The sequence below is a fragment of the Porites lutea genome, chromosome 4, assembly GCF_958299795.1.
Source record: "Porites lutea chromosome 4, jaPorLute2.1, whole genome shotgun sequence".
NCBI classification, from domain to species: domain Eukaryota; kingdom Metazoa; phylum Cnidaria; class Anthozoa; order Scleractinia; family Poritidae; genus Porites; species Porites lutea.
In genome coordinates this window covers 12,195,781-12,220,780 of record NC_133204.1, presented here as the reverse complement: position 1 = coordinate 12,220,780, position 25,000 = coordinate 12,195,781, and the positions used below count along the sequence as shown (strand labels likewise).

General features: G+C 38.8%; 2 protein-coding genes across 2 annotated transcripts in view; both read left to right on the top strand.

Moving 5' to 3' along the window:
- LOC140935920 (actin-related protein 6-like) overlaps positions 1-7,994 on the top strand; it is a 10,885-nt gene extending 2,891 nt beyond the window's left edge. Inside the window, exons 6-15 of the mRNA XM_073385495.1 lie at positions 956-1,012; positions 1,936-1,975; positions 2,923-2,981; positions 3,264-3,342; positions 3,712-3,756; positions 4,080-4,143; positions 4,292-4,351; positions 5,199-5,274; positions 6,779-6,841; positions 7,457-7,994. Coding sequence (XP_073241596.1) covers positions 956-1,012; positions 1,936-1,975; positions 2,923-2,981; positions 3,264-3,342; positions 3,712-3,756; positions 4,080-4,143; positions 4,292-4,351; positions 5,199-5,274; positions 6,779-6,841; positions 7,457-7,589 — 676 coding nt within the window. The 3' untranslated portion in view covers positions 7,590-7,994. The remainder of the gene's footprint in view (positions 1-955; positions 1,013-1,935; positions 1,976-2,922; positions 2,982-3,263; positions 3,343-3,711; positions 3,757-4,079; positions 4,144-4,291; positions 4,352-5,198; positions 5,275-6,778; positions 6,842-7,456) is intronic.
- Positions 7,995-9,668: 1,674 nt separating this feature from the next.
- Positions 9,669-25,000, top strand: part of LOC140935914 (uncharacterized) — a 29,080-nt gene continuing 13,748 nt past the window's right edge. The window contains exons 1-17 of the mRNA XM_073385488.1: positions 9,669-9,825; positions 10,340-10,698; positions 12,122-12,286; positions 13,255-13,362; positions 13,621-13,746; positions 14,037-14,133; positions 15,142-15,360; positions 15,744-16,123; positions 17,950-18,117; positions 18,582-18,692; positions 19,456-19,572; positions 19,984-20,074; positions 20,382-20,756; positions 21,080-21,190; positions 21,292-21,402; positions 22,199-22,309; positions 22,946-23,037. Of these exons, the coding sequence (XP_073241589.1) occupies positions 9,750-9,825; positions 10,340-10,698; positions 12,122-12,286; positions 13,255-13,362; positions 13,621-13,746; positions 14,037-14,133; positions 15,142-15,360; positions 15,744-16,123; positions 17,950-18,117; positions 18,582-18,692; positions 19,456-19,572; positions 19,984-20,074; positions 20,382-20,756; positions 21,080-21,190; positions 21,292-21,402; positions 22,199-22,309; positions 22,946-23,037 (2,817 nt within the window). The 5' untranslated portion in view covers positions 9,669-9,749. The remainder of the gene's footprint in view (positions 9,826-10,339; positions 10,699-12,121; positions 12,287-13,254; positions 13,363-13,620; positions 13,747-14,036; positions 14,134-15,141; positions 15,361-15,743; positions 16,124-17,949; positions 18,118-18,581; positions 18,693-19,455; positions 19,573-19,983; positions 20,075-20,381; positions 20,757-21,079; positions 21,191-21,291; positions 21,403-22,198; positions 22,310-22,945; positions 23,038-25,000) is intronic.

Below are 25,000 nucleotides of genomic sequence, written 5' to 3'. Positions count from 1 at the left end.
TGTTCATGGAGATCAGTCTGAAGAATTTGTTATGTCTAGATGCTGGGGCTTAAATGATTAATAATTTGGTTATATATTTCCAGGATATAAATAGCACAAGAATGTTATTTTGCCCTCCCTTAAAGATAGTGACTTGTACATGTATATTAAACAAATTGAAGACTAGGGTACTATGGCCCAGTTTATTTCAAGCCATTAAATTACAAGTGGCTTTTTTTAACCCTTTATTATGGCCCCAATAGGGACCCACATCCAATTTCTCCCAACAATAACACTGTCTGATCAAACAGACAGGTCATGAGAATGAATGAAATGATCACCAAAGATGAAATGTTGTGATGTTAGAACAAATTCTCTCAGGCAGTACCATAAGGAATGTATGAATAACAGTGTGGAGAAGATGCATGTTGATGTTGGGATTTTCATTTTAGGCTCCCTCCTAGCTGTTTTTAGTGGGGAGAAGTGAACTGTGTGATGACACTAAAAATGGCTGTGAGGGAGACTGCTTCCATTTTGGAGCTCCTTCTTGAAGGCTCATAGGCTGAAAGCTTTGATTATTCAATCATCTTTGGTGTGTAATGTAATTCTCTCAAGCAGTACCATAAGGAATGTATGAAGAACAGTGCGGAGAAGATGCATGTTGATGTTGGGGTTTAAAGGGTTAATAGGTCTACGGCAAAAATAACTAAACTGCTGTTATGATTTGTTTTTTTTTATGATGGCTACTTTCATTTTAGTCTACCTGCCAGCCATTTTTGGTGGGGAGAAGTGAACTCTGTGATGACACTAGAAATGGCTGTGAGGGAGACTGCTTCCATTTTTGAGCTCCTTCTTGAAGGCTCATAGGCTGAAAGCTGTTGATTATTCAGTCATCTTTGATGTGCAATGTAAAGTTGTTTGTAATTTAATGTATGCCATATGCTTAGATGTGTTTTTCCCATGGATGTTTTTGCAGAATTAATGTTGGTGGTAAATTATTGACAAATCATCTAAAGGAAATCATATCCTACAGGTAAATAAAACTGGTATATGAATAAACTTACTCATTACTCATAATTACTTGTGTTTAGATATGTATAGAGATGTACCAACAAACAAAGTGGTTAAACCGATAGCTCCCATGCATGTACCTGGGAGGTTGGTCAGCCCAGTTTTTCCCTCTGGTGATGACAAAATTTAATTTTCTGAGGTTAAAAGTTTCATTATGAAAAAAAATTGCATCTAAGGAAGTGCCATTGGAGTCAAAAAGTGTGTTTGTTGTAACAAGGATATGTTGTCAGGAATTTATATTTTAACACGTTACTATGACTGAGGCATAGAATCATGGCAATAGGAGTAGAGATACCCTTGTACCACCTTACAGGAATGGAACTCCAGCCCTTTAAAGTTGTATATATATGCCGTCAGCACTGCTATAAACTGTTGTGTCCCCTCACTTTCCATTTCATTCCTATGAGGCTGTAGAAAATTATTTGCTAATAATACCGTGATAGTCATTATACAGGTTTGGTTGTATTGAGGTACCAAATATACATGTACTACCCTGTATAATGACCTTTAGAAATTGGATTTCAGTAGCGTTTTTTACCTTTTTTTCACTCTTGGAGGGAAATGTAGCTTGTCTCTAACTTTTGAGTTTGTGAACAAAATCCTATAGTTTTTAGTATGACCATTCAATTGAAACCTCTTTGTCAGTGAGTTCATGTGGTACCATTTGCGTTTGACAGCAGATTGCATAATGTAATTCAGACGTTTTGAAGAATCTTGACATTGCCTTTTTTACCTTCTTTTGTTACACAACTGTGTAACAAACATGACTCACTCTACATACTTGTTTTTTATTATTGTATATTGCATGGTTATAAAGTTATTTGCAATGTACTGCTTGTAATGTGACATTCCTGCCTTAAGTGATTCCCTTTTCTGAATTTGCAGACAATTGCATGTCTTAGATGAAACATATGTGATGAATCAGGTGAGAAAAGATCAACTTCATAAACACTCTTGTGATTTGAGTGATGTATGGCCATCACTTTTGCCTGTGGGATTTTTTGTTCTTTTCATCTGACAAATTCCAGTGAGCAAATGTGATGCCTATAAGAGTTATACTGCAAATGAATCCATCCAAAGTCTCTAGCTTTTAAAAACTGTGTTAAACATAAGGTGAAAAGGAAACTCACACTTTCCAACCTTTTAAGTAAGTAAAATTGGGATATTTTTCAATCACTGATGAATCTCACCAGCACTAAAGACTCAAACTGCAAGGGGGTTGTGGGGGCATGCTGCCCCAGAAAATTTTGCATCTTAATGTTCTGAAATGCCATTTCTAGTGTTCTGAGAATATAAAATTTTTCTGTCTAAAATGTTTGCTAAATTGATTGTCAGTTTCATTCTTATTTACTGGTATGTTTGTGTGGTTTTGCGTACTAGTATTCAATCTTATTTTACATTTCATGTGTTTTTTTTAAAGTTTTTATGGTTGAGTACCTATGTGTTAAGTGTTCTTGTATAAGTATCCTAATCTGAATTCATTTGAAAATAACTGAACCGATATCAAAATCGTGATTTTTCCTGTCCGGATTGCATATTGGTCAGGATTTGGGATTTTCAAGCAAAATCGCGAGAATCCCGACGAGATTGGGATGGTTGGACAGTCTGGAAACTGCAATGAACATGTAGCTTAAATAAGATGCCATACAGGAACAATGAACTTATTTCATATCAGCTCACAAACAACAATCATTGCTACAACTTATGCCTACTACAGTTGTACTCTAGATAATCATGAATTTTGATATGCATGGTCTTCTTTATGCATTGGGTGTTTAACTTTTGGTGGACTTTTATTTCCAAAGTCATTTCCTTTAAATTGATTTTAGCATTCAAGTAAATGTTTTTAAATTTAATTCATTCTTGGGGCAGGTCAAAGAAGACACTTGTTATGTATCTGACAACTTTCTGAGGGACATGAATGTTGCTAAGTATGTGAAAGTTTATGTGTTACTTCTCTTCTAGAAGAAGTTTTTAGTTTCATCATTCTTTGTTCTAATACCGGTGGTTGATTTTATTTAATGTACTCCACTCAATAACACAAACAACAACAACAAAACATGAATGAAACATACATGCATAATAAGTGTGATGTCCTGCATTCTTTCAAGTGCAAAATATATTTATGGCACATGCTTTCTTTGGCTTAATTCTGTGTTTAGTTTAAGGAGAAAATTAATTGATTAAGGCATTTTTTACTTGCCCCTCTGCAGGCTAAGAGGGACAAAAAATTCAGTATTGCGGGACTATGTTTTGCCTGACTACACACACATAAAGAGAGGTTATGTTAAGGTCAGTGGGATTCATTGTTTTAAGGTTTTGTGTAGTTTTGATGTGGATAATGTATTATTTCAGTGCAAAAGACAACAGACAGAAACTTTGAGGAAAATACAGACTGATAGTTGATTTTTGTGAAGGTTATTTCAGAGAGATGCAATTTTAGTCACAGTCTCCACTAAAATAGAAGGTTCTTATTAATTTTAACAAATTAGGGGCTGGTCAGTCGGAGCATTTTGTCAATCATAGATGTGATTTAAATATTAAATGTAATCTACTATTCTCTTTATGGCAAAAAGAACAAGGAATCTTCATAACATTATATGTGCTGGCAAGCCTCTATAAATTTTAAGCTGAGGTTATTTATCTTCTTTATTTTTTCAGTCTGCAACAGAAATGTTACTTGGATCAAAAAAAGAGAATGAACAGGTATTTGTTCAATATGGTTAAATCCTTTGAGTGTTTTGACACTGGGGAGAGACATGAAATATTCTCCCCCATAACAGGTCTCATGGTCAAGTGCTAATCTCACACCAGCGGTTCTTTAAAAGCAATTTTGATTAAAAAAGAAACCCGACTGTTTTGCAGTCTATTAGATGTTTAACTCTGTGAATTAGTGAGAAAAAAATGATAATCATTTTGTCCTGTTACTTGCATAGGTCAAAGAAATAGTCAGGCCCCGAACTTAATGAAGTTATGTTTCCATATGTGTAATACATTGTAACACGGCATGTTTTTCCCTTTTCTTAAAGATCTTACGGATGAACAATGAAAGATTTGCTGTTCCTGAGTTGCTTTTTCATCCATCAGATATAGGTAAGGAGTCAAAAAAACTTGCTACAAACACTTACTTATAGTTAATCTGTCAACGTTGGGCTTCCATTGGATTGAATGCGCCCCTTCCCTCCATTTCTGAGTTTGTTGGAGTTTTGTCAAATGGTAACGGAACTCTTTTGGCTCGTAGGAATCCAAGAAATAGGAATCCCAGAGGCAATTAACCATGCCATAGAACAGTTGCCAATTGGTAAGTGATTTTTTTGTAGAGGTTCTTGTGTCTGTACCATGCAGTTTAGCTCAAAACTACTGCCTTTACTCGTATGTTGCTACGGAATCATTTAGTACTAAACTGTTTTCATAACTGAATGTTGCGCTATATCATAATTACAAATTAAGACTTCTGTAAACATCCTCTGTCTTTATACTCAAAATTAATTTGAATTGGAACTCTCCAGCAAGTCAGTATTCCCTTTCTTTTGCTGTAAGTTACCGATCAAACTTTATAAACAGCGCTCGCAACGTGCTCTTCATCATTGCAGTCCACAAACATAATGACAGTAACATTTCGAATATAAGTGGCATCGAAGCGGAAACGTCAATTTGTCTTTTCAAACAGTCGCTTTTTTGTTTTTATTTTTTTCTCAATATCGGTTTTCAAGGCGCCAAGGTCGCCAGCCTCACGCACACCTTCTCAAGCAATATCGAAGGAAATAGTAGCCATCAAAAACTGTAAAAATTTAGGGTGGCAAAAAAGTCAATGAGCCATACATTCTTTTTAACATTTCACATGTTTCGGATTACTTTTCTTTTAAAAAGTTTTTAAAAGAAAATGATTCGAAAGAGTTCAGTATATCGCGCACAAATTTTGAGAGATTAGTAGCATTACTGTATGCTCATACATGTTTTTTCCATAGCTTGATCGGGGACTAAAAAGCATATGCTAATGAAAGAAGCTAAAAATCAGTAATGTAGACGAAAATCAGTCGAGTCTTTCGGTGATTCAATAGTAGGATCCCTCAAGGAAAAATTACTCTTTTGTGAGATACCCGTCCCGGGAGGACATTTGTAACACCTGTTTCTCCATTTTCTTTCAGAAATGCAGCCGCATTGCTACATGAACATACTACTAACTGGAGGAAATTCTTTGTTCCCTGGAATGAAAGAGAGAGTGTAATTAACCACCTGTTGTTCTCTCTTTCTAATAATAGACCATCGAGCTTTGAAAGCCAAAAAACAATCATTAGTCTTTTAGCCAGCCCACAGCCAACTAGGCTTGTTCTGCAGCCGTTTGAGGAAGTCGTTTTCCAGCAGTTTGTATCCTCCGCCCATCAACGTAACGAGGGCGCAGGAAACGATTGTAAACCGAGCCTAACAGCCAACCATATCAGCGCTATAGACATTTCCACGTTTTTTTCCTTTTTTTTTAACTTTTGACATGGTCGGGTTGGAGAAAATCCGTCGACTCCGCTGGAAAGAGCGCCTTTAAATCAGTAAGGTGATTTGTCGGTACAAAGGTATAGCTCCTCTGAGTCACGAAATTTTACATATGTGCATGTGTATGGTGGTGGTGGTGGGGCGGGGGCACAAACTTGCCCCCCCCCCCCCCCCCGCCTTAGAAACGTTTGTAAATTTTCGTAACTTTGCCGGGCTGCATCTTCGCTTGTTTAAGAACCAATATAAATCCGCCGCCGGGTTAGCTCAGTTGGATAAGCGCCGGTCTTCCGAGCGGGAGGCCGCTGGTTCAAGTCCCGGCCGGACCAAAACTCAGGGTCTTTAAATAACTGAGGAGAAAGTGCTGCCTTTGTGAGACATCTGCAAAAGGTAAGACTTTCTAGTCTTCTCGGATAAGGACGATAAACCGTAGGCCCCGTCACACAACCCTTGCATATATAAATTCTGTTGGACGTTAAAGAACCCACACACTCTTCGTAAAGGTCCCCGATGTGGTGGTCTATCTCTCATGGGGGAAGGGACTGTTACGGGCCCGCAGTAATTGGCGTCATACTGTTGCGGTGACCCTGCCAATAATTGGCGAATCTAATAAATTAAATAAAATAAAATAAAAGCGCTATTTCCAGTGGTGTCTATGGATTTTCCTTAACTGTTGCATGTCAAATGTTGAGAAAACCGTGGAAAGGTCTACTTTATTTGATTTCTGCCCATCTAGTAGTGCGTAAAGTTAGATTATTTTCTAGGAATAATCAGAACTAGAACCAACTTTAGTATTGATTTTATTGTGAATCTGGGCGAGCTTGGTAGAGGAATGTTAGACGTTCAGCATGTAGACTCGATTTGAAAGCAAGCTTTATGTGCTCCTTTTTTATATATATGTAAGTCTTATCTAAGGTAGAGTTGCGTTATCTTTATATTTCACTTTTTAGTATGCGGTAGTCGTTTTTATTCATTATTTCATCTCTACTGCAGTCTCGGGCCTCTATTGTAAGATCCATATTTTACACTCTTTAACTAGGCAAGATAGGCATCAGTCAATTACGTCGCCCTGTATATATACTAGTTGAGCCTCTTAGAGTTGTGTTGTTACAGGTTACTGCCTAGTTTTCTTCACATATTTCCTCACTCTTGTTGTTACGTATTGATTCTGAGTCTCTGACGCCTTCAAGGAGGTCGTCATGTGATTCCTAGTTCTCTAATCCTGTTTTTCTTCCCTTTTTAGATTTTCTGAAGTTCGATCTCTTGCTCCCTGTGATGTCGATGTTGCTGTTCATTGTCCTTCAAAGTAAGCCATGATTTTGTAGTTATGTTGCTAGTTATGTTTCCTTCTCCCCCTCCTCCCCCTCCCCCTCCCGCTTCATTCCTATTTTTTGCTTTCGTCCCAGCTTTCTTTACAAGCTCGCGCGGAAACGCTTGCTACACAAGCTACATAAGGGCGATTTTGTACTAGGTTATTACCATACTGGTTCCCTGAGTGAGCTCCTGATTTTTTTTCCATCAGTAGTTCAAGTAGCTAGTTCTTGTATTTTTAGATGTAGAATCAATGTGCTCTTAGCACAAAGCCTGATCGTTTTACCTTTACCAACATTTTGTAGCGTAATATGCCTTGTAAGTTGAGACTGTGTTGCGATTCGTCGCCAACCAGTGAATTAAATTTTTATATAGTCCGTTATATTAAATTTCACGTTATAATATAGTAGCGAATCCAAGAGTAGACTTCAAGAACTTTGTCTATGAAGAATTTGCGACTATTGATGCTATGTTTACTCACGCTAGAGAATTTTCGGAATATGCGGCTGTCCCCAGACCCTTAAATCTTCAGCTACACCATAGTGTAATTTAATGGTGTAATACCCGAGCCACTACTATCATCGTTACGAGAAAATCGTGTTTGTTCTAGGCCTATAACGCATGCGTGGGAAGGTGGAGTTTCACTGTCAAAGACAGACACGTTTCTTAACAAGATGTGCGTGACTAAAGCGGAGTACGATGAACATGGCAAGAGTATTTGTAGAGAAAAATTTGACTCGTAACGTCGTGGATACACATCGCTCAGAACTGATGCTATAACTATGCGGCATGAAGAGTCAAAGCAAAGACGGTCTTTGTTGGTCTGTGTCTCTTAGTTGATCAAGATTTCATGCGCGACATATGACCAACTATGTGCGTATGACGCTTGAGTTAGAGACATCTAAGGAAAATGTCCGGCGTCCTCGTCAAAGCCACTGGTTTTGTGACTTTACATTTCTACCGCCTGTTGTTCACTGGCATGAATTCTGATTGGTAGAAACTATTTCTCTTACGGGACAGAATTTTACAGTTGGTAACGGTTTTAGCACGGCTGTTCATACATTCGTATGAAGCAAGAATAAACTGTAGAATTTGAAGCTTCTTATGTTGACGGAAATGATTTTCATGTCAAACACATGTATTAAATTTACACCCAAACTATAAAAGTAATAAAGGGAATCTCCTTAGGTCTTTTAGTCGTGCAATCTGTTTGCTTCTGTAAGGAAAAAACCCTTTGCTAACAGAGCTTGCTCTTTATTGAGGCAAATTTTCCTTTTTGATGAAGTGTTAGGCTCGATTTCTGCCGCTCTCCTGAGTCCGGTTATTGATCGCCCCGACAGCGGCTAGTAGTCGAGCTTAAGGAGATGCATAATACTGGAAAAGTGGGGTCCTGCAGTTTAATTTGCATAGATTGGTTAATTTAGTTGCTGCACACCATGGTAGACAGGTATTTGGTCCGATCCAGCCAAATTAAAGCTATCCAGCTACATTGATTGACAAATTCTTCTTGCTCCTTGGGAAGCAAGGGTGTCGCAGTGGTGAGAGCACTCGCCTTCCACCAGTGTGGCCCGGGTTCAAATCGCTTCGTCGACGCCATATGCGGGTTGAGTTTATTATTGGTTCTCTCCTCTGCTCCGAGAGCTATTCCTCCGGGTACGCCTGTTTTCCCATCACCTCAAAAATCAACTTTTCCAAATTCCAATTCGACCTGGAATCAGGTAGACGAAGAACCAGTTAGTGAATTTGCTAGCTCTTAATCGTTATTTATTTATTTTTTTAAATTCCCCTCCCAATGCATGATTTCTTTGTCTGTTTTAATAATGGTGCAATGTTGGGGCTGAAATGCGTTTCTTATTAGTTTCTCTAACGGAGTCGGAAACGATTACAGTGGACGGCAAGGTAGGGGGTAAAGTAGAGGACTGGGTATGAGCAGGACTTTGTTTCCCAGAAGCAGATTAAGTTCTAACCATGTGGTTGTCCCTGTTACCCAACTGCAACTTAACCTTGTAATCCATAAAGTAATGTCCCTTTGCAGGCACTTAATGTTACCTAGCTAATGTTGTAGAGGTTAATAGGTAATCTTTATTCTCCGTGAAGACCTGCACGAACGTTATTTCTTGGACATTTCATTGTTCTCGAAGCTGTCGAGTAAGTGTTCAGTCCCAAATCTTCTCTTCCCCTTAACATCAATAATTTTTCCGCTCTTCAAAACATATCACAGTCCAAGCTCATTGACAGAGTGTATATGTACCGCACGGTACGAAGTAGGAAATTGAAAATGAAATATTTATGCTGCAGTTAATTTTTATTTTGCCTTTTTTTTCAAATTCTTTAGCATACATTACTTTCCCCCTAAAGCAAAGAAAAACAAAAATTAACTGAAATGAAAAATTAACTGCATCATTACGTCTGCCTAATCTCGTCAGTCTGAAGAAAGTTGGCAAAGCTCCACTATAGAAGGCTCACGTCCTAAAGTAGAATGAGTTACAATTTCTATTAATATTAAAGGATTAAGAAATGACTATCATTCTTTCATTGTTATTTTTGAAGATCAATGTAAGGTTATGTTAACAGAATTTGGACAGATGGCCTCGCACAATTCTATCATAATTTTAATATATTATATACGTCACCTTATCGATCAAGTTCTATATTCTCAACACTACTTTCAATCTGATCAGAATGCGGTTTTCACTTGTTACTCTCTCATTATTTTACTTGCGGTTTGTTAAAATGTTATATTCTCTTAAACTTTTACCCGGAAACAGTAAATGAGAATATTTTTCTCGATCAATTGAATCGATACAGCCTTTTAATGGAAAAAGAGGCGAGAATTTGTCAGAGGTATCGACGATACCCGAAGCGCACAAGTCAAGCCCCGAGAAGCTGCATCTTCCTCTGCGATGATGGGGGCGTTTTCAGGTCCCCGGATAGTGGCGACGACTTTGATTTTGTGTACAGCAGCGTTTCTGGCTGAAGGTAAGATTTATACAGTTCCATTTTTATGAGTTTATTCCAGAATACAGTTAAGAAACAGACTCGAGTTACTTGAGATTTTTAGGGGGTGGGGCGGGGACATCAAATAGTTTTCAGCTCGAGATAAAACTTGGCACTGAATAAAAAATTAAGCGCACCATCCGTAGCAGTACATTTTACCCTTATTTTTACCATACACAATTTACATCCTCAGTGTGAACTTTTGAGTTCGATGTTCTCCTCCTTCTGGTGGACTGTAGTATCAAGGGTCATCAAGCAGTTTAGTTTACGCGTACTCGTTTATCCCTTGTGACATTGGTGACTGTTTTTTTTAATTTTCTTACGGGCTGCTTAACTATCTTTAACAAAATTTTCGTCTTGTTTAAATTAGTAAGTAATTTAAAAACACGCAGAGCTGCCAGTTTGTAGAAAATAGCTTGTGATCGACCCGAAATGAACCGCCATTCCACCTCGCTAATTGTTCCATTACCCACTTGTCAACAATTTCCACTTTCAGGACAAAGTCTTCTGCAACATGGAAAGGTCAATTTCACCGTTGTATCTCCAAGCTTGCTCCACTGCAGAACCGTGCAATACCCTCAAGTATTTTCCAGCTCCAGTAACATCCGTGTTCTCGCATCCATCAGCCATGAAAACGAATCGTTAAGTGTGCACGATTCAGCAGTAGTTTGGACCACAGATGTGACACAGAACAGCTTCCGCATTTGCGTGCTAGAGTCAGGCCTTGGTACAAATGGATCTGCTGTAGTGAACTGGATTGCGTTTCGTGGCACGCCCTCTGGCGCCCTCGACGGCGCCGCCTCCTTCAACGCCTTCACCAGCGGAACAAAATGTGAAAGAGTTGACTTTGCTCAGGTATGGTTTCGATGCAGCGTTGTTTTCTTTTCAAGCGTTCACAAATTATTTGTCGACACCAAGAGGAGGTCTTAGAAGTCATGAAATTTTCCAGATAGCTAGTTACATTGGGAAAGGAGCCGGGATGCTTCTCCCTACCCTTATTAGTAGAGACAATTATGGGGATTGTTGCTAGGGGGAAGTTAAGTACTCACTTGTGTAGTTAATTGAATTTGAATAGCGAAATGTCACCGCATTGTTCCCCACTCAGTTATACTTAAGGAGTTAATGCTTCTCGAGTGACTTTGAAACAAATGTTTATTTAACGCCCAGTTACAAAAACAATGGGGGTAAATTACCATTGCGGATTATGTCTATTCTTGACCACCAAGAATTATTGCGTTTTGAGCGATTAAGCTTTTGTTAAAATAATATTTACTCTTGACTGTCAATTCCAAAGTTTCTTTGAGGGAAGGGATAAACTGCCCACCTACCACTCCCATAACCTAACGTTAACAAGAACTTCTAAATAAGTCAAAATGTTTGGTTAGGGGAGGGGTAGGCAGGCACTCCTAGGTCTTAGAATCCTATACTGATCCAAGGGTGCGCTGGGTACTACTACGATGTAATCGACATGCCACGAGCATGGGACGATGAAAAAATCTGAGTTCACGACAGGAATTGAATCCATGCCCTTCCGTACACTGGTCGGATGTTCTAACCACTGAGCTACGAAGGACTCGTGACGAGCTAGACCATATTAATACAAGGTTCATGTATGACATGAGTCCTGCACACTGCTAGGATCAGCAATGTCGAAATCGACATGAGTGTGATAAATAAAGAAAGATGGTAAATTCTGAGTTCGCTGAAGAAATGACAAATGATGTAATCAACATGTCACACGCATGGGATAAAGAAAAAAATCCTAGTCTGACAGGAATTGAACCTATGACTTTCCGTACACAGGCTGGATGCTTTAACCACTGCGCTATTTGTATGCAGTAAACTGCGGCTTATAAGTGGGGTTATACATCTTCGTTAAGGGTTTTAGGATCGCTAATGGGGCTTATAATCGGAGTAGAAAAAACGCTTCGAAACAAGCTATAGCAGTGCTGATTAAAATTCGTTTTGTATTAACTGGGTTTTAATTAAGCGTCAAACGTAATAGTTTCAGCAAAGATGGGGTCCTATTTGTTTTTTTAAAAGACTTGCCGAAAGTTATACGCGGTTCTTCGCGAGTTTTCTCAAACTTTTCGTATTTCAGTTGGTACTCGCGTCTCGGCCTTTGTTCTTATTTCTACCATGAAGTCCGTAGTTTGATAATTAAATTAAATCATGATGCACTGGTGACAGGTGTTTGTACATGTTAATCTAAATATATTGTAAAATAATCTTATTCACCCGAAACAGTAGATTCAGTGATATCCATTTTGTCTTTCAGAGGTTTCCTTCTGTCCCAAAAGTGTTGGCCACTACACGTCACACTAGTATCAGCAGGCCACAGGACGCCATGAACATGTGGATAGAAGAGTTACAGGAAGACCACTTTAGAGTCTGCCTGAGGGAAGTAAAAACATTTGACGGAAAGCACCAAAATATTCAAGTGGTAAGTTGGTCTGTTACATGAGTTTTAATTGCCGCATACTCTTAAATATGGTTGTGAGTAATAATTTGCGCACGAGCTCAGTGGTTGGATACACTTAAATTAGGATTATCGAAACACAGTATGAGTTTCTGTCCTTTTCAGTTGCGTCTTAACCCTCGGACGTACAAGGGGAGCATCCACCCCACCAAGGTTTTTCTGCGTTTTTTCCTAGAAAATAAAACATCAGTACCTGGCGTTTTCAGTAGCTGTTCATTCATCCCTTGCGCACATTTTGAGACAAGTTTAGTGATGGTCAGTTGCTATGGTTACGAGATACGACGTCATAAGTAGCAGGTGGTCAAGCCAATTTTGGGTGAAAATACATGTTTTTTCAACCTCTTTCAACAATAAAAGTAAATCTTGTGGCCATAATCATGCAATTCAAAGTGCTTTTTTATGTGTTATTTTTCATGTAAAGCACAAGAAATTATCATTTCTCGCGGTTTTAACCTAATTTTTAATTTTTGGTAAAATTCAAGATGGTGGTCAAAATGGCGACTATTGTTGATGACGTCACAGGCCTCCAGCAGCGCCAACACCCCTAAAATATACCTCATCTTGTTAAGAAGATCAAAGGCGATTCACTAGGGGCAAAATCGTTTCAAAATACTGCAAAATATTTAAAAACTCCTGGGAGGGGTTCCATCCATCCCCCTCCCTCTTGTACCACGGTGGGGATATGAATTGGCGTGTACGTCCGAGGGTTAAGAAGTAATAAGTAAGGGGATAGTAAACTGAAATATCGGACCGGTCTGTTTAAGGTTATCAAAAAAAAAAAGAAAAAGCGTCAATGACCTTCTCATTGCTTTTGTTAAAATTTCACTATCCGTTGGAATTATTAGCTCCGTCACTTTCACGGTTACAGTATCTTCTCTATGCAACAAATATTAAATTAGCAACTGGCTGCAACAAGTTGTTCTGTTTTCTAGGACTGGTTGACCTTTACGCAGGGAACTGGTGAGATGACATTCCATGGAAAACTTCAGTTTGAAAACGGTGGGGCTCCACTGGAAAGAGACAACTTCGCTTTCTGCAAGGTAATGGCAAATTGGTAGTGGGGCGTGAAAAAGGTTGATATTTGGCCTTTTTCTAGCAACTTGTTTGCGTCGCAGTGGGTAGAGCTTTGCCATGATGAACTTGGCGATAAATCAAAGGACTCATTCCGCTTCAGAATTTTAGTCATGTCCTCTGGTGCCTTAAACATGTGTAGCAAATGTAAAACGTGCTTTCTCGTTTTCCCTGTCTCCTCCCTGTTATAATATATGCTAACTTTGCTTCTTGTCCCTCCTTCACAGGTTCTTAACTATACTGAGACGTTTTATGCACCTCCCGTTGTTATGGTTACAGTCAGTCATCTTTACGACAGCAATAACGTGTATTCTGTTAAGCCGGAGAACAATGTCCTGAACGCTTGGATAGAGGTAAGATAGCAATAACCTTGCTTAGCTCCTAAACCTCATTATTTCGCGGGGCCTATGCTGTTGTTACGTGATCCGAGGTCCGCTATGTCACTGAAATGCATTTACTGCGAAGGACTTGGAATACGCCTTACATGCACTAAGCAAGCAATATCTTTGAGAGACATTCGCACGATTAGTCGCAACTTGACTATGAATAAATTTGTAGATTAAATCAGGCATCTAATAGCTTGATTCCTGACTGCTTTTCTAGTTTATTTACCTGAATAAGTTTTTACGATTTGCTACTACAGGAAATAACGATTTCATCTTTTCGCGTATGCGTTAAGGACTTGGCAGGAATGGAAAGCCAACACGATCCAGTTACTGTTCATTACACAGTCATTGGAGGTAAATATTCTAGTCAGAATTAAGATGCAGCGTAGCAGTCGCCTGTTCTTAAGTACTTTTTTGTCTCGTTGCTCCTTTGAAACTACTGCAAAGGATGGTCGAAAGAAGGCTCCAATAATACTTTTATTTAGTGCTCTAACATGTTAACGCGCGAAAAACGAAGAGTTAGAGAAGAAAATTATGTTTTTTTCGTACTCAAAGAGCACACTAAGATAATTTAGAACTTATAGATATTCGCATATTATTGCAATTGTTTATTTGGACTGTAGAAACAGTTAACAAATCAAGTGACACATAAAATGATCAATAATGATACTACTACTTCTACTACTACTACTACTACTACTACTACTACTACTACTACTACTACTACTACTACTGCTACTGCTACTGCTACTGCTACTGCTACTGCTACTGCTACTGCTACTGCTACTGCTACTGCTGCTGCTGCTGCTGCTGCTGCTGCTGCTGCTGCTACTGCTACTGCTACTGCTACTGCTACTGCTACTGCTACTACTACTACTACTACTAATAACAACATGTGCATAACACTCGAATAAAGCTAAAACAAAATTTATGTTACATATTCTCTGTATGCTAAAGCTTAATCATTTGTTACATTTCTTTCCTAATAGGTAATTTAGCATAACTCATAACAAGTAAGAAGTAAAAGGAGAAGATAAAAGTAGAAAATAAAAACCTACGATAGCTCAAGACAGGTCGCTATAGGCCTCTTTAAATGGTGCGTCTTAATGAGTCTCTTAAACTTATTAAAATCATTCTCTTTCCTAATATAGTCCGGTAAACCGTTCCGTATATTTAGAGCAGCTGCAGGAAATGATCTGTCCCCAAGAGTGCATTTGAACTTAGCGGTAGGGTCTTGCAAAATAACGCCCACATTATCAAATAAATAATGATCAAATAAATACATCAATGAATAAGAGAACTTACATTTGATTTGGTCAAGGTTTTTCATTTTGAATTGTTGTGCGTATCATTTGTTAACAGATCTTGACCCGTGCATCAATATTTCCTGCAAGTACTTTGCAGTATGCAAGGCGTTTGGTCCCAGGGACGCGCGGTGTATTTGCGTGGATAATTGTCCATCATTCGAGGAGCCTGTGTGTTCCTCTAATGGAACTACATACGATAACGTGTGTGTGTTCCAGCGAGAAATGTGCCATCTCCGGGCAAACTTCACTGTCTATCATCCAGGAGATTGTACAGGTAATTTTGCTTGTGAGTGATTATATTTTATTGCATTTTTTAGACAAGTAAGTTCTTCATTGTTTACTGGCTCCCTGCGGTGTGAATAATCTCACAGTTGAATAAACCTCCTCATGATTTTCACTAGTGACTAACGTTTGATGTTACCAGCAAGGCAGTGTTTAAATTCCGCTGACGTACCTTCTCAAGAATTTGGTTCCAATTTCCTTTTAAATTCAATCTTGATGAAAGCTTGGTTAATAGAGGCTTTGTAGTTTCTAGTTGCCAAGCTCTCCTGTCTTCTTTGTGGCTTATCTTAAATTCATTTCAATCTTGGCTGGACATTTTTTAACCAAACAATCTTACAAGTTTTTGTTGTTGTTGTTGTTATTGTTTGTTTTCAGGATTCCCTTCCCAAAAAGGCCGTCATCGCCTCAGTCACAACCCAGTCTGGGCTGAAGCAATTTGCGAACAAGTTCCACTGGAACCTTACGTCTTTTATCCTGACAAACCGGTTCAAATACAGGTTTCTGTCAATCACGTGAACTTCTCAGACCCAGCCTATGTTCACGAGGCAGTGGTTGCTTGGGTTGAAGACATCATGGAGAACAATTTCACTGTTTGTGTCACACAGGCTGGTAGAAACGAGAAGACAAATGGAGAAACGTTTGCCACAGTGGACTGGCTGGCATACCAAGGAGCCCCTGACGGGGGAGTGTCGGGTGAAATGGACATGCCAACCTGGTGGACTGGGACGAGCTGTCGTACAGTGTCGCTGCCCTCGGTGAGTTCAATTTGTAGTATTCTCAAGTTCATATAGAGTGTCTTTCAAGGTGGCTCCGTCATTGATACTGAATCAATTAGCTCAGTGTGACAAATTTTCCGTCATAACTTTTTCGTTTTTAACGCGATGGCTGCGAAACTTTGCAAAGAACAACAGATGTCATTCGGCAAAAGTAAGAAATATTCCGATTTCATTGATGGTAAATATTTCTTGAGAAATTAGCGCTTAAAAGGACCCTACTGTTCAAAGAAAATCGCGTCTAGTAAACAATTTGCTGATATTTTTTACTGAAATTTCTGGTGCTGGCTTTTATTGATATAACAAATTTTTCCGGAGAAACTTCCGAAAAATCGTTGGAGCAGAAGTCCGTAACTAAAAGTCACTCAAAATTCAGCTGTGAAATTGTTTTGGAATTTCAAAATAAATTACTATCAGGTAGAAGGAGCCACCAGTTCGAATTTTCGGGACAAGTATATTCAATGTTTGCTAATTCTGAAAACAAAAGTCGGTTGCCTATCGTGCTATTCTTTAAAAGGTACTTTTTAGTTTTAGAAGCACTATAAATTGCTCCAAACCTTGCTCTGACGTCGAATGACTTGTTCTTCGACATTTTAAAATACTCTTTGGCAGTTTTGGTTCAAACTCCTGCTACGTACATTTTGATGTATTGCAATGCATCCTCAACGGCTCTTCCTACTGTACGTTGCTTCCAATTCAGGGAAAAGGTATTGGGATTGTAAGCTACCTTGTACTGAAGCTCAGATAGAACTGTCCAGCACCTTTGTTTATGACCAGAAAATGAGTACGAGCGGCAGCTCTGCGAGGAATTCGCACCTCAGCCAGGGGGGACGAATGACGAACCGATCTGTATAAACACGTATTGCAGAGCAAAACATAATAATCAAGAAAAAACTACCCATTCATTGAAGGAAGGAGTGACAAAAATTTCAGAGTTGTAAATTTATTCACGGGCAGTATTTTTGCGATAATTTTAGTTTGCACTGTGATGTAATTCGGTTCACAGGCATGGACATCACTGTCGTTCGTTCTCCCTGGGTGAGGTGCGAATTCTTTGCCGGACTGCTACTCATGCTCATTTTGTAGTCATAAACAAAGGTGCTGGACAGTTCTATCTGAGCTCTGATACAAGGTAGCGTCCAATCTCAATACCTTTTTCCTGAGTCGAAAGCAACGAACAGGAGTAAAAGTCGTTGAAATTGCATTGCAATACATCAAAATATATGTGACAGGAGTTTGAGCCAAAACTGCCAAGGAATATTTTTAAAATGTCGAGGAACAAGTCATTCTACGTCAGAGCAAGATTTGGAGCAATTTATTGTGCTTCTAAAACTAAAAAGTACCTTTTAAAGAATAGCTTGATAGGCAATCGGCTTTTGTTTTCAGAATTAGCAAACATTGAATTTACTTGTACCGAAAATTCAAACTGGTGTCCCCTTCTACCTGATAGTAATTTATTTTTGAAATTCCAAAACAATTTCACTGCTGAATTTTGAGCGACTTTTAGTTGCGGACTTCTACTCCAAAGATTTTCCTGAAAATTAGATTTTCAGTTTTATTGCGTCCTTGATTAGACCTTTTAATAAAATATATTTACACAAAATACTTTTTTCCTGCCATAAACTATAAATTGTTGGATTTATATAGCCGTCTTAACATGGCATATTATTTAAGTAATTCGTACATTATATCACCGTTTCTTCAAAAATATAACAAGAATTTCGATTTTTAGGTTTGAATTCTATTAAAAATATATTTGAAACCTCTTTCTAACAATGTTGCTTTTGCCTCGATTGTCGTCATCACAGAGAAAGTTTACTTCAGCGCCCACAGTCCTAGTGTCAGCGGAGCATGAAAGGCGCGGTGTAAAGCATGATGCCTCCTCTGTGTGGGTTGAAGATGTGACGACAACCTCCTTCAAGATCTGCGTCAGAGAGTTACAAAACTTTGACGGCGCTCATGAAAGCATCCATATTGTAAGCTACTTCGTTTATTCGTTTTGTGCACTTTTTACCACGGGAGTACACTTTATGCTCTTTTGAATTCCTGTTTTTTTCAAATTATCCTTTATACAGCACTTTTCTGCTGAAAATGTGCCAGGTTAGGAAAAATAGGGCAATATTGATTTTACGAAGAATGTTATTGTAAATAAAAATGTCTTTAGGCATTTTTTGCTTGCTGATGTGCCTTGATATTGTTATATTGAAAGTTACCTTAAGACTTCACCTCTTCTGCTTTGCCCTTAAAATTATTACAGTTTGTTTGGTGTGGCGCATGCGTGATGCGATTACCAGCTGAAAAAACACCGTTTAGGCCTTTTTTTAAAACTTACTCAGCTTCTGTCTTACACAATTTGATAGATTTTTTATAAAGTATTTTATATTCCCCCAACATGAAAATGGCAATCTGTTAACCTGACAGTTATTTCCTTCGTTTGCAGGATTGGATAGCTTTTGAAGAACTTCATCGACCTCTTTTCAGAGAGCATGGTGCCATTTACTTTTCCAATGTCAACAAGCCATCTAAGGATATGAACTATGCTTTTTGTGAGGTATGTTCTCTCTTTTCTCCGCTACAATGACCTTTTCTTTAACTGAACTCCCCTCAATTCAGGGACTCGCTCACTCACTTTCGCCTACCATCATTCGAATGCGTTCTGCTTGCGGTTTCCAGTCACCATCTCTGTTATCTTGGATATACACAGGAAGGTGGTTCCAATGTTCAACGCCAAGATCCGCTTTGTATTGAGGTAACAAAATTGTCATTCTCCTACAGCTGGGATGTCTTAAATTTCCTGTCTGCTATGAAATGTTACTTTTAATGTTATATTTCACTCTAGCCTTGATTGAAGGGAACCTCCACTTCAACAAAAAGATAACTTTAAATCACAGGAAATAACTGTTACAGTCAAGTCAATCTAAAATATTTTTAAAGAAAGCGTTTGTATCCGAAAGAAATAACTTTTAGATTCGCCTATTTTTGTTTTCAAATTTTGCAGGCGTCGCCATCTTGAATAATTGTGAAGTGTTACGGTTGGCGTATTGTTATTAAACAAAAGCTCTTTGTGTCAGAACAATAGAGCAACCGTAACACGTCACAATTATTCAAGATGGCGGCGCCCGCGAAATTTGAAAGTGAAAATAAGCGATTTTAAAATTCACTTTTCCTGTTATAAACACTTTTTTTAAGGACAAGTTTCGAACAAATTTGTTTATCAACATAATTTTATTCGATTTAAACTTATTCTGTAGTAAGAGTAGAGGTTCCCTTTAATGCTTCAATTTTCGCTTTCTCACTATTCCGTTTTTTCTAAGGATGTTGTCTTCAAAAAGCATTACAATGATTCTCCTGAAGTCTTGGTGTGTGCAAACCATACAACGAGCGGAGGAAACCTTAATCCATTGTACAACTCCATATCAGCTTGGGCTGAGGTTAGACGTTATTTTAAAATGAAAGAGCGGTTTTTCAATCAATAAGCGTTGTAAATTTTCAATTTATATTTTTCTTAACGAGGTCTTTACATTTATGTGTTAACTCCCTTTCCCTCTGCGATAGGATTGTAGTATGATAACAACAGGTGTCAGTAAAACTCGTAGACGGGGTCCATTGTTTTTTTACTTGTTTTTTCTTTTTCCTAAACAAAACAGAAAACGAAACCAAAACTAAAACAAACCAGCAAACAAAAAGACAGTGGAACCCGACCTTTATGGAAGCGTTTTACTGACAATTTGCACAAAAGGGCTTAGGAGATGTCAATAAGAGCTTTTTTGACTCTGGCCGACAGGGAAACGACAGCTTTTAGCAGCCAGTTCTTTCTGACTACTGCGTCTTTTCTCTGTCAGTACATAAACAAGACGGGTTTTAGAGCCTGCGTGAAGGAGCTGTTTGTACAACAACATGATCCTCTGTCAGTATCATATGCTGTCTTACCAGGTGAGAAAGCTTTGAAATTCGGTTATGATGTCACTCGGCAATACGTGTATATACTGATAACTGATTATGAAACTATCTTCAATGAAGTCCATGCTGACTGGGTTGTAACAGGACAAGCAGGTCTACAACGCAGTCGAGAAGACGGGCGATCTTTTCTTTTCTTCTTCTTTTTTTCGGGCATATAGCCACTGCAAGCTACAAAACTTCCTTGTTTTAGTGAGAGTAGTCAGTTTATTTGGTCCTTTCTTTAGAGCTGGAGAGAAGACTTAATTCTATACTTATTTCCATTCATTTTTGTGTTCTAAAGATGTCTGTCCGCCTAGATGGAGCTTCTACAACGGTTCCTGTTACTTTACCAGTGAGAAATGTGAGACATGGACCAACGCAAGTTTAATCTGCCGATCAATGGGAGCTAATCTACCTGCCATTGAAAGCCAGGAAGAAAACGTCTATATTCAGCACAGGCACAATGGTGATAAGGCTTGGATTGGTTTGAATGATATTGCCACTGAAGGAGTGTTCGCTTGGGTAGATGGCTGTCCTTTTAAATTCCGCTACTGGGCGCAGAATCAACCAAACAACTTTAGAGGGGAAGACTGTGTACACACCCTTGGACCGGGCCATGGATACATGTGGAATGATGTAGATTGTTCAACTTGTCATCAATACACTTGTAAAAAAGGTAGATGTTTTTTAGTCTCAAAACTAACATGAGGAAAATGCCCTATGAAAAACGTATATAAACTGTTAGTGGTAATCCTACCAGTATTTGGATCCGGGCCTTCCACTAAAGCAGCCCAGCGCTATTCCAACTAGCCTTTCGACGACTCCCTTTTTATGTGTACAGCACACAATAATGTGCGAAAGAATAAAAAACTGTCAACCATAGAATTTACCTTACTGTATTGTACTTTTTGCCATGGCAAGGAAAGCTCAGTGCTGGCTGTTGCTTAAATCCTTTACGAGTCTTGACAATAACGTTTTTTATATGTTATGTATACTTAGATTATGACGAATGCACAAGTGGTCCATGTTTGAATGGAGGAACTTGCGTAAACGGCAAAAGAAAATTTAGCTGTATCTGTCCTCGCACTCATAAGGGAAAGATGTGTGAAGGTAGGCTTGCAAGTTAAATGTGTTCATTTGCCCTCTTTTTACTAAATTTGTGTCATTTAACGTCGCCTTTCGTAACCAGGATATTTGTTTTTATGTCTCAGAGTTTGATGAATGTTCCAGCAGCCCCTGTTTGAATGGTGGCACTTGCACTGATGGAAAAAACAACTACTCGTGCGCATGCCCTTCACCGTATTTTGGAAAACAATGCCAAGGTATAATATCTAAACATCCTTGAGTGGTAAACACAGACACTAAAAAGGGTACAAAGCAAATAAGACACGGACTGTTAAGGTAAATTTTTCTTCAATACTTTTTTTCGATATAACTAGGCGGTAATGTCCTAGAGACTATGCTGCGGCCAGTGCATTATTTTTATTGATTGTTGTATTTTTAAAGGAGCTATGTCACGAAATTTGTCAAAATTCAAAAATTGGGAACTGCCGCTAAATTGAGTGAAACATGTGAAACATGAAAATAAGCGCCCAAATCACAGAAAATGAAAAAGAAGGCACGGATGGACAAACTGTGAAGAAGATTAACCCTCTAAGTTCGTCAAAAATACTCCCAGCTGCGAATCATATTTTTAACTCTCTTCGCAGTGTTTCATCTCGTGATGAAACACTGCGTTCATTTGTAGCCTTTGATATAATGCTTGGAAGACAGTTTTGTTTGACACGGAGCTGAGATTTTGTTATCTACAAGTAGTTTCTTCACTAACGTTGAGTTCCATAGCGAATCAAGACGCGTTATTGGCAATTATATTGAAAATATCAACTAGATAGCCGTGACACAGCCCCTTTAAAGCCTCTTAAGAGTGAGAGGAACACTTACAATCCCGAGAGAATCATCTATAAAAACACGCACAATCGATACTACCTCGTCGATCGTCCCCCTTCCACACTGTTAAGGGTCATCTGCCCAATACTTCCTTTATGGCCGGCAGATAAAATCAGATAACACTCTGGCCAAAAACATGAATGTTAATTGTCTCTTACTTTCGTCCGACAGATACCGATGAATGCAAATCTAATCCATGTTTGAACGGAGGGACGTGTGTAGATGGAGTTTATAACTTTACTTGTGTTTGTCCAGGCATTTATATTGGATGGCGATGTGAAAGTACGTGTGTTTGAACTAATTAAAAGTTCCCAAGTATTAACGGTCGTTAATCGCAGATCAGTCTTGCAGCTTTTACACAATTGGTTAGTGTTTTGGTTACCCTGCTTGGAGAGTCGCTTCGATCTTTCCAGGATAAGTCGTTAAAGAGGATCGCCTTCCTCTTTCCCGACTTATCTAGTAAAGATCGAAGCGACTCTGCTAGAAGGGTATGTTTTGGTTTAATTGACGTGTCATTTGTGATAAGGTGAACGGAGAGTGTAAGCTTACAGCATGGGCTGATTATTGCATGCCGAATCGCCGTCGAGGTCCCAAATTCCATACAAGAAATAGCTATCAGATAAAACTGTTCAATTTCGAGATTCGAGGGCGATGATTTTTTTTTCGTGGGACTGATTTACTGGCTTGAGACTTGTGACAGGTTCATTAAGAACAAGTCACAGAAGTGAATGAATACTTTGTTTTCCTCTGCTCTTTCCAGTTACCTCAGCTTTTTGCGAGCAGAATAATTTACTTCAAAATTTGTAATCTCGTACGAAAGAATAAATGAAACTAAGTAAAATGAAAAACTTCCTTGGTTGTCTTAATTCCTTTGTGCCCAACTGTTACTTCTTAAATGTTTCCTCTTCCTTTTTCAAGGTATTGCCAAAATATCATGTAAAAATCTCTATACCGCTGGCTATACCTCAACTGGAACATACAATCTGAAAGTCAACGGTTATTCATTTCAGGTAAGTTCACTTGCGTTTTTCTCAAAGTAATTTGGTAAGCCAATGGTTGAGGTGGCTCCGTTATTAGGGAGTTTAAGATACGGCGACTACGGACTACGACTACGGTTCAACATGCTACTGCGCATGATCAAAACCACGTGACTGTTCGTTTTTCCCGCCTAGTCCTGCGGCTACGGTGAGTTGTTGGGCTGTTTCGCGTAGTCGGGACTACGGAGAACATTTGGCTCGTATTTTGCCGTCTCGGTAATTCAAGAATCTCGTCTTTTCGTAAAAAAATTTTCAATTCACCTGCTTTAAGTGAGAGGGAAGCGAAATATGTAAGTTGTGTCTAATTTCTGCTCAGAATTACGCTTTTAATCCACTGTTGTGACTACATTTTTATTTAGCTAAGCTTAGCTGTTTATACGCAGAATTCCGATTGACGGCCGAGGAGAAGAGAGATCATGCAGGTAATTTACTTTCTCTTCGCACTTGAAAAGTTTCAATGTTTGTTTGAACTGATTATTGTGTTTTTCTACTTGTGTAACCTTTGTTTATGCGAGTTTTTGTATCGCATTTGCCGAATGAAAATGATGTAAACATCTTCGAGACATTCGAAACTCGGCATTTCAATACTTCAAACTAAATCAGATCAGTAGTCGGAGAAGTCTATCTTCTAAATCTAATAAATGAGCTATTACTATTTCTGTCTATTTCTTTAATATTTGACATAAGAATTCATGGGAGGAAAAAATAAAACCTGTGTAACCAAACTTTGTTTACCAATTTCACCCGACGAAATTGCTTCCTTCAAATATGGAAGAATTTGTTCTTGTTCTAAAGATAAGATCACATGCAAAACTGACCGTTGCATTTTTGTGAACTGTGATGAAAACAAGAAAATCTTTGCGTGTTGTTTCCCTCTCCGCCTCTTCTCTCGTAGTCTACAGTCTGTAGTGCAATCGTAACGTTCTATATTTGCACAACTCAACCCAGTGCAACGAACAAAGGACAACGCTCGTCCAGTCGTAGTTCGCAGTCCGTAGTCTCCGTATCTTAAACTCCCTATTAATGCGGGAACATCGAGCTATGACTAATGAACTTAGTTTTCGTCACAACTTTTTGGGGTTTAAAGCAGTGGCTACGAAACTTTGGAAAGAACTACAGAGATCATTTGACAATAATATGAATTGTTATAGGAATTTCTTGCCAACAGCCCGCGCTCTCATTAGTAGGGACTTAACGATCGGACGACGCGACGGTAGCGAAACGTCGCTTCAAAAATGAATTTGCGTTCTTTCGGTCTTTATCGCGATTATTCCAACTCACCTACTCTGTCAAATGTAGGCGAATCCTCCCGGAGTTGAAATTCTAAGAACCATATTCAAGTTAAGAAAGAGAATAAAATTTCGTCGTCGCTTGTTTACGTCCTCCCTAAAAAGTAAAATTAGGCAATTTATAATAATAATGGAAACTTTAATTTATTTGTAGACTGCAAAACAGCCGGTTTTTTTTATCAAAATCAGTAAAGAAATCGGTAAAGCGTGGCGTAAGAGTCTTACGCGCGTGAAGCGCGCGAGCCTCACACGCGTGTGAGGCGAGAGAAACGTATTTTTAGCGTCTCTCCCCAGTCTCGCTCTCTGTTTTCAGCTTCGTTGCCGACCTTTTGTTTGACTGCTCGCGCGTACTTGAATACGCAAAAATACGGACTGTTTTGCAGTCTAGAGGGATTCAGAAAACCATTAACATCTGCATAGTGTGAACAGTGAACATTAATTATAGCTTTAAGTGACTTGGCAATGAAGTTAAGGATTGAGTCGTGTCTCCAGGTAAAGCGATCAAGGTACTGTTGACAACCAGCGACAACATGAAGGAGTGATTCAGGATTAAGGCAAAAGGAGCAATCAGGACTTTGTGATAATCCCCATCTTGCCATATCCTTACGTGTAGGGAGGGAGTTGTTGATGTAGCGGATGGTAAAATT